The following is a 9987-nucleotide window of genomic DNA, read 5'->3' as shown; positions in this document are numbered from 1 at the left end:
ATAATCCTGAAGTTTGATTAATTGTAATCTTGCAACCAAGAGCTTTCTTTTTGACAACCCAAGATATTCCTAAATCATGCCGCAAATTTCTAATCCAACGCATAATCATTTGTGACTCGAGCAGCTAGTCTAACGTAACGATTTGGGTTTTATTACCAACCCTTAAAATGGCAATGTTGGCCAAATCGTAATAAAATATCAGTGCAGTTCGATTGAAATCAGTTGAAAACTGGTCAGAGTGTAATCTTAGTGTAATCTCAACTTTATTTTCTTTATATTTTCATTTCAACAATGTATTTCTCTTCAATTTTGTTTTTAAAATAAGTATTATATTATCTTACTTTTAATTAATTTGACCCATTATCTAGGCTTCACCGATTTATTCTTAACAATTTTGTTCCAAATTTATCTTATACTAGCTGACCCGACAAACTTCGTATTGCCACAAATTAACCTGTGTTGTACATAAATCATGAATCTCGGATGATCTTTGTCACTATCTCGAGTTTTGCAAGCCCCCCAGTGGGCGGCGCTTCCGACGGCGGGTCACCGGCAACACTCGCGACCGGCTCGTCCTGAATGATCTAGTGTTACTATAGATAGTTTTTGTGGTCTTGTTATTGATTAATGTTTTATGGAAGAGTCTCGAATTTCTCGAGTAGGATTAGTTTTTGAGTTTCGCAAAAATTTCTGTTTTATTTGTATGAGAGTCCATATCCCCCTACCACAGGGGTGAGAGGTCTCTAACTATCATAAAATAAATTCAAGACTCAAAAATCTCCTACATTACTCTTAAAAGGGAAAGGGGTCGTAATACACCACAGAAAAAAAATTCTGCCATCTAGAACTCTCACATGCCAAATTTGGTTCCATTTGCTTGATTAGTTCTAAAGTTATGAGCAAATTTGTATTTCGTTTGAATGGGAGCCCCCCCCTCCTAAAAAGGTAAGAAGTCCTAATTCATAATGGGAAAAATGGTTGCCTCCAAAAACACCCACATGCCAAATATGGTTCCATTTGCTTGATTAGTTCTCGAATTATGAGGAAATTTGTATTTCATTTGTGTAGAAGCCCCCCTATTGTAGTGTGAAAGGATCCTAATTCACCGTAGAAAATATTTTTGCCTCCAAAAACCTCCACATGCCGAATTTGGTTCTATTTGCTTGATTAGTTCTCGAGTTATGGGGAAATTTGTATTGGAGCCCCCCCTCCTAATGTGGGAAGAGGTCCTAATTCATCACAGAAAAAATTCTTGCCTCCAAAAACACCTACACGCCAAATTTGGTTCCATTTGCTGGATTAGTTCTCGAGTTATGAGGAAATTTGTATTTCGTTTGTATAGGACCCCCCTCCTAAAGTGGGCAGGGGTCCCAATTCATCATTGAAAAAAAAATTGTCTCCAAAAACACACATATGCCAAATTTGGTTCAATTCGCTTGATTAGTTCTCGAGTTATGAGGAAATTTGTATTTCATTTGTACAGGAGCCCCTCCTCTTAAAGTGGGGAGGGGCCCTAATTCACCATAGAAAATTTTCTTGCTCTCGAAAACCTTCACATGCCAAATTTGGTTGCATTTGCTTGATTAGTTCTCGAGTTATGAGGAAATTTGTATGGAAGCCCCCCCTCTTAAAGGGGAGAGGAGTTATAATTCCTCTTATAAAGAGGGGAGGGGTCTCAATTCACCATAGAATAAATTCTTGTCACCAAAAAAAACACCCACATGCCAAATGTTGTTCTATTTGCTTGATTAGTTCTCGAGTTAGGAGGAAATTTGTATTTCATTTGTACAGGAGCCCCCCCTCTTAGAGTGGGGAGGGGTCCTAATTCGCCGTAGAAAATTTTCCTGCCCTCGAAAACCTTCACATGCCAAATTTGGTTCCATTTGCTTGATTAGTTCTCGAATTATGAGGAAATTTGTATGGAAGCCCCCCTCTTAAAGGGGAGAGGAGTTACAATTCCCCTTATAAAGAGGGAGGGGTCTCAATTTACCATAGAATAAATTCTTGTCACCGAAAACACCCACATGCCAAATTTGGTTCTATTTGCTTGATTAGTTCTCGAGTTATGAGGAAATTTGTATTTCATTTGTATGGGAGCCCCCCCTCCTACAGTGGGGAGAGGTTCTTATTCATCATAGAAAAAATTCTTGCCTCCAAAAACACCTACATGCCAAATTTGGTTCCATTTGCTGGATTAGCTCTCGAGTTATAAGGAAATTTGTATTTCGTTTGTATAGGAGCCCCCCCCCCCTCTTAAAGTGGGGAGGGGTCCCAATTCATCATAGAAAAAAATTTTGTCTTCAAAAACACACACATGCCAAATTTGGTTCCATTTGCTTGATTAGTTCTCGAGTTATGAGGAAATTGGTATTTCATTTGTACAGGAGCCCCCCCTCTTAAAGTGAGGAGGGGTCCTAATTCAACATAGAAAATTTTCTTGCCCTCGAAAACCTTCACATGCCAAATTTGGTTCCATTTGCTTGATTAGTTCTCGAGTTATGAGGAAATTTGTATGGAAACCCCCCCTCTTAAAGGGGAGAGGAGTTATAATTCCCCTTATAAAGAGGGGAGGGGTCTCAAATTACCCTAGAATAAATTCTTGTCACCGAAAACACCCACATGCCAAAGTTGGTTCTATTTGCTTGATTAGTTTTCGAGTTATGCAGATTTTTGTGTTTCATTTGTATGGGAGCCCCCCCTCTTAGTGGGGGGAGGGGTCTCTAACCATCACTAAAACCTTTCCTGGCCCCAAAAACCTCTACATGCAAATTTTCACGCTGATTGGTTCAGTAGTTTTTGATTCTATAAGGAACACAGGACAGACAGACAGACAGACAGACAGACAGACAGACAGACAGACAGAAATCCTTCTTTATAGGTATAGATTTTAATATGGACGGCAACACTCGTGAGTTCGATTACTTTTTGAATATTGCAAAAAATTCTGTTTAATTTGTATGAGAGCCCTCCCCCCTTCCAGAGGGGAGAGGAATCTCATTACGCCATAGAAAAAAAGTTTGCCTCTAGTAACCCCCAAATTCATTTGCTTGATTAATAGTCAAGTTATGGGGAAATTTTGGTTTCATTTGTATGGGAGCCCCCCTGTTAGAGGAAGGAGGGTTCTCAATCTACCATGGAAAAAATTTCTGCCTCCAAAACCCTTCACATGCCAAATTTGGTTCCATTTGCTTGATTAGTTCCCGAGTTATAAAGAAATTTGTGTTTTATTTGTATGGGAGCCCCCCCCTTCTAGAGGGGGAGGGGGCTCAAACAATCATAGAAAAAAATCCTGTCTCTAGAAACCCCCACATGCATATATAGATATGCATATATATAGATGGATGTAGTACCGAATTGTGGCACAGGATTACAACTATCCCGCTCAGCTCCATCAATGGGTATGAGCGGTACGTAAACTGTGTACAGCAATCGGGGCCTGCCATAAAAGACGACCATTAAGATTGTCGCAGTGGCCTTTTAACCCAATTCTGACATACAAAAAAAGAGTCAAGAATCAATAAAACGCTTAATTGTTCCAAATTTCTGGTATGCTCATGCAAATACATGTATTTTGGGGTATGGTCCATTCTAGTGAAGTTCCCTGGGAGACAGAGGATAATTTTCTGGGAAATGGTCCATTCTGGAGAATGGTTTTCAGGGAAATGGTTCATTCTGGGGAATAGTTTTCTGGGAACTGGTTTTTTTTGTATGGGCTTATCACTTTGACCACAACATTACTGATCTATTGTAATGTTGCCCGGGTGTATGCTGTATTCTGCACTGCATTTCTGTGCTTTATCGGTATTGAGTAAACGAAAAGCTTATATATTTTTTTATGCGTGCTTATGTGTATGAGCGTTTTACCCTTGCTTCGATGCATGTCCTACTATACCAAACCTGTTTCGCCTCGTTATAGTTAGAACTGGTGAGTCCTCATGAGGTTCAAAACCATTACCTCAATAGGTCCTCATACCAGTTACTAACCATAAGAAGCGTCTTCGGGATAATGTAGAACTCAGCATGAAGGAAGGATGATGAGGGGCCTGAGAATAAACCCATGCTAAAGTCACTTTGACATCGAATGGCCTGATTCTACTATGATTCGAACCCACGACCATTCGCTTATCAAACCAGACTCGGTAGCCTTGCGGCTACATTCTGGCAAATATTGTTGTTGCAGTTGAAACCCGTAATAAACGACTCGTGACATTCGGTTTTATTCTTGTTCTGTGTGTCGCAACTACGTCGCACGTGGTGCGCTGTATAGCGCATCAATGTGCGATCACAGCGCACCACGTGCGATGTAGTTGCGACACACAGACAGTACAAGAATAAAACCGAATGTCGCACGTCGATTATTACGGCTTTCAACTGCAACAACAATAATTTTCTGGTAAGTGGTTTTCGGGCAAGTGTCTTGCAATCGAATTGAGCTGAAATTTTTTCAGTGTATTCCCGTAGCATACCTTCTTTCGTCTGTTGTTACCTTGTTACTAAATTTGACATCGAGAAACGTCAATATCACGTGCGAGTAATTTTCTGATTGGCCTTGCCAGCGTTGCTGATATTGTTCAGGGTTTTGCGTGAGAAAAAAAGAAAGGGAAGTATTTTTGCTTTTGTCAACACTCACGCGTTGACAGTTCGGCACGAGATTTCCTGTAAGTGCGAGCAGCCTACGAAATCTCTTTCAACGCTGGCAAGGCCAATATCGTATTTTTTCTATCGCTGAGCGAGTGGTGGTTGATTAGAGTGGATAGGCAAAATACGTGGTCGAACGTTTGTGAAAGAGATCGTTGCCAAAATGTACATTCATATTATTGTGCACACAAACGACGACACAGAAATCGCTCAATAAATTTACTCCGCGGTGTTTTCTGCTGAATGGAAAAGAGAGAAGTGTTTCGCAATCACCGGATTCCGTCGCGGGGTGGCCCACAGCGAATCGATCCGAAAGTCGCACGAAGTGTGTAAACTCCGCGAGCTGTAGTGTTGTGAATTGAAGTGCGAGTGAAGATTTGCTTCGTTCCCACCGATCGATTGGTCCGCAAGTAAAGTGGAGTGGAATTTCTGGCACGAATCTGTCCCGTGTGTGGTCAACGTAAAGGAAAACCTGATCCGAAGGTAATGACTTTCTCGCTCGTTGGCTCTCTTGCTGAGTGAAATTCGCGTCGGTACCATCGGGCAGAGAGCAAGGCAGTCGAATATGCTCATGCAATGATGATCCGTTCGCACTTCGCAGGTGTGATTGATAAGAAAGAGATGGTTGACTATAGTACACTGAAACAAAATGGCTTTATCATAATGCAGCAGAAAAGATTCTGATTTACCGTTATAAACATCGTAATATTATTTATTTGACCCTCTGGTTATTTGCTTGTTTGGTCGTTTATATTTGAGACCTTTCAACCTTTTCTGGTCATTCAGGTAACCTTCTGGTGCCCACAGCTGCCTTTTGGCGGATTAGAGGTATTTCCCTTTAAATCCATATAGGGTTTTTTACTAATTCCCGTCGCAATAAGGAAAAGCACTTCAATTTTCATCATTTATTTTTAACGAATTAACGAATAGTCCAAAAGTTTTTGTGGTAATTTGACTCAAACACATTTACCTTTCGACCTGTGTACGTAACATTCACTGAAAAGCGATTATTATAAGCATTTTATTAAAATTACTCAACTATTTCTTAAATTCTTTGTACCGTTTTTAAATCCGTCTATTAATTTTCCATCGTCCGAACCAAAAACAAAAAAAAACAATGTCCGTCCGAACAACAATGTTTACGAAATTAGCGCGCATGTATTTGTGTAGGACGGCACGACGAATGTCATTCTGCAAAAATTTCTGCTGGTCCCGTAGGTTTTCCAGGATGCAGAATAACGACAATCTGTAGTGAGTTTTTTTTTTTGATGTTTTGTCTTTGACAGACAGGGATGAGAATATAGTTGATCCATCTCGCCAAGTTATTTTCATTTCTTATTTTACGCAAAGTGAAACTAATCGTTTTAAAATATTTTCTTCGTCGCACGAAGAAAGATAGAAAATTTGGCTGCTAGGAATGCTTTAATGGAAAAAAGCAATCAAATAAATCTCAGGTCACTTTAATCGAAGGCAAGTGATAGCCAACAAACTAAAATATTAATTAGGGAATAACTAGTTTTACATTGTGTTTCGAAAAACGCTGATAGTCCAATATTAGTATTGGATAGAATGGGAATAGGCAAATACAACGAAGCAACAACAGATCTCCCCAAATCTCTGATTGCTTATTATTATATGTTAATATTTACTCATACCTTCTAGTGTATCCATTCAAATACACAGTTTGATTTATGTATTACGTTAATTTGAATTTATTTTATTTCATGCGAAAGTTAAAAAAATGTGAGGAAAAACTTGGGCACCAGATAATAATTACGGGGCTAGTGCAACAATTTTACTGATTCTAGTAGTATCGCCTAATCGAGATTTGAACATACGAGTGACTTGTTACACCGGCATCGTACCTCACAGGCTTTGAGTCAAAGCTAACTGTTCAGCCAAAAAGGCAGTGGGTGCCGTTTACTTGACGTTGACAAGAACGTCATTGAACACAGACGCAAGATGCAACCGATGCAACATGCGATATTTGGGCTCAAAGTTATCAGTTGCGAAATTGACTTCCCAAATCTGTTTTCCTTTATCAATGCACTCAACGGGATAAAATAAATAGGGCTAATGGCTAACGTAATGTCATCGGATTGCGTTTGGATATTAACCAATTTTACTGAGTATGTAAGAATCTTTTCAAACGTGGAGGAAAAATTGAACTGGTGAACCATCGTACTTGTCTACACGGTGGTTTAATTTAGTATAAAGTTTTATTCATGTAGACAATTTTCAGGTCAGTTAAGTTCAGATATTATTTTTGCACGAAAAGATTATTTTTACCATTTACCCGATATTTTAATATTATCCTGCAACACTACTTTTGAGTGTTTTTTACGAATCAGGAATTTATGGCTGCCGCATTTAGTTTGGTAATTTATCCAAGTAATTTATATTTTTAGAAGAAATTTTCATTTTAACGACCTGTATATAAGTGAAATCAAAGCCGCCACAATTTTATAAACGAAAGTATGTATTTTCAGTACATCCTGGTCATTCACTCATATAATGGAGTGAAAAGTCTTTTTGTTTCAGTGTTCTCCATTATAGTAACCATCTCGTAGAGTGAGCAGGACCGACGACTGCTGGCTCGTTCCGAATCTTTAAGTGCAACAACTGTGTGAAACTTCTCTTCGACAGCCATGCAGTGTACTCTCCCGCATTCTCTCGCGCTCTCCCGTCATGTGTTTGGACTGGCAAAAGATCTCGCGAAGTCCAGTGATAATCTGGTGGTGGTTAAGCGCCTCCGAATCTTCAAGATCCTCAACGTTTCGGGGGTTTCTAGCGTAATACTGCCGACCGATCGGCTCACAATTCTTTTGACTATGGCGTGTTTAAGTTCGTCGAATCGGGTCTGCGCCCGCGTTGTGCAGGAAAAACTGTGTCAGTTCGTAGTTGGCAAAAATCAGCTAGTGACCACTGCCAGCACTGTCACTAACGTTGGTGATAGTGCTTCTGAAAAATCCGGAATTGGATCCGGCAGCAATGGCAGCGGAAACAGTGGCAGTGTAGTTCCGGCCATAAATCGTGTTACGAAGAGAAGCTCAATCTTTTCCGGTGCCGTTTATCCGTTGTTTACATCCGGTGGTGCTATCGGTGTGGAAGCCCTTAAGTACGGACCGTGTGGAATTGGTGTTGGAAGTGTTCGCAATTTTTACAGTTCATCCTTGGTACGCAATCTCTTCAAGAAGAATCAGGTAAGTGATCACCTCTCTGGCCTAGTGTGTAAAGCAAACCAGGCTTACTTAGTAGTTAACCTTACGGTCATCAGTCAGCAAACACAACGGTATAATATCGACGATCAGTGCGTGTGTGTATGTGTGTGTGTTTGTGCGCGGTTTGGTGCCCGAAGACCAGAAAAGAGAAATTTTCCAAAGATAGTGAAGCTTACACTTTCGAGGGATTACATAATTTTCTCGCTCTCACTCACGATACTTTTTCGTCATTTTCGCAATTACCGAGCTCGAACGCTGACGATCGATGCGTCAACTTTCATCGAATGCGCGAAGAAGTGAATGACATTGGAAGATTTCAACACCTTGCGCGCCACCGCGACCTTTTGCGGATCCGACAAAATGACAACAAAAAATCGGTATTTGGAATGCGAAGAATCGTCCGTGGTATGCGGCAGTGACTGCAAATAAAACAGATTTTTGCGAGATTAGATTTCGGGGCCAGCCGTTATAGCTGCGCACACGAAACTAGGAATCGCTCTGCATACCGTTGCAATGATTGAAAAATCATTACGAAAATCGAAGAAGTAGTAAAAACTAACTTAGAAAGTCGACGTAATAAAAGTGTATATGTGATTTGCTTCGAAAAAAAGAGAAACGAACGAAACGAAAAGAGCCTCTGAAAAAAAGCGTCGAAGAAAACGAAAGACACAGGCGCAGCGGCGAATAACTTGTTTAATCAACTTTCATTGAAAATTAATAAATGGGCAAACGAGAAAACAGAAAACATGCATTCGTATATATGCCCGGGCTTTGTCGTCGTGTAAGTGTGTGTAGACCGTGTCGTTCACCAACAACCCCAAACAAGCCAGCGACGAGCAATCCAACCTACCAACCAACGAACCAGATAGACCACCTAGCCAACTGAAAGAAATTTGACACCGATAACCGATGTGCCATTACGCAAAAGTCAATAGTTTTCGTAAACGGTGGCAAATTGGGAAGGGGTGAACTCGATCGCGGTGGCTATCCCTCCCGGAATTGGGCTGCCACCCACTTTTTGTTGTGTTCTCGGTCTCGGGCTGAGAAGAACGTTCTTCCTGCTGCACACGAACAGCTGAATTTGACAAACAGCTGATTGGGAGAACTGTCAAAAGCACCCGGCAAAAATAAAGGGAGAAGGAAAGCTTCATGCATGGTTGTTTTCACTCAAAGAAATGAGAGAATATTCTCTCGTTGCGTTAAACTCCGTCAATACGCGGACGGACACGGGACGGGATATGGCTTACGTTCACCACCGTAGCCGTATAAAGGAAGCTAACGGTGTTCCTGACGAAAAACAACACAACACTCTACTCTCCGCCGTTCTCGATGGTTCTCCCGGTTTCGAGTGGTGTTTTGCTTGCTTGCTTACTTATCCCCATCACTGTGTCCAGCTATAGGTAGTGTACTCAATTTGCCTCTCTTTATTAGGTCTATTTGGAACGCGTGCAAGCGGTTTGTGGTCGTCCCCGAGCCGAGCAGCTGACGACTGAACGCCGCAAGCAAAGCAAAGCGAAGGGATAGCAGCGAACAATCCGCTGTTAGGTTGCAGCTTCCGGAACTGGTTGCTGCCGATTTGAGCACACAGTTTGGCAAAGTACTGAACCGAAAGTGGTCCAATTTTTATTCATAATATGCCACAAAGCAGCAGTAGCATTGACACACAATATTCGTGAAAAAAATGAACATATATACTCCAAATAGCACCTAGTAAGAAGTAAAGCGACGAAAATTAATCAAATTCCCGAAGAAATGTGAATTGTACAAGAAAATTTGAAGCTGTACCTAAAAATCATTTTTTAAAGAGGCGAATGAACCTCTTTGGTTAAAAAAAACTCTAACAAACAAGCAAAAAATGGCAGAGAATGTGTGTCTAAAAATAGCTCAGCTCAGCCAGAAAAACATACTTTTTTAATAAATTGTCCAGTGGCCTCTCATAGTTAATCGGTACACTTGCTATTTAATTGTTGAGGGATGTTCTTCAAATTTGTTATTTGAAGAAAATGGTTACCTCAATGAAAATATGTAATGTATAGCGAAGAAAGCACACGGAATTTTGTTGATATTCAGCCATGTCGGGGATGTTTTTTTTTCCTTCGATGTTACCATGACTTGAATACATATTTAT

General features: G+C 40.5%; 1 protein-coding gene across 3 annotated transcripts in view; it reads left to right on the top strand.

The window, feature by feature from the left end:
- The first annotated feature begins 4749 nt into the window (after positions 1-4749).
- LOC128733189 (all trans-polyprenyl-diphosphate synthase PDSS1) overlaps positions 4750-9987 on the top strand; it is a 206348-nt gene continuing 201110 nt past the window's right edge. Inside the window, exons 1-2 of one of the 3 annotated variants that reach the window (XM_053826864.1) lie at positions 4750-5121; positions 7285-7841. In XM_053826864.1, the coding sequence (XP_053682839.1) occupies positions 7287-7841 (555 nt within the window). In that variant the 5' untranslated portion in view covers positions 4750-5121; positions 7285-7286. The other 2 variants (XM_053826865.1, XM_053826863.1) reach the window with 2 other exon arrangements.

The sequence above is a fragment of the Sabethes cyaneus genome, chromosome 1 (genome assembly GCF_943734655.1).
Source record: "Sabethes cyaneus chromosome 1, idSabCyanKW18_F2, whole genome shotgun sequence".
In the NCBI taxonomy this organism is placed as follows: domain Eukaryota; kingdom Metazoa; phylum Arthropoda; class Insecta; order Diptera; family Culicidae; genus Sabethes; species Sabethes cyaneus.
The sequence above is the reverse complement of the archived record's forward strand: the minus strand, read 5'-3'. Positions and strand labels throughout refer to the sequence as shown.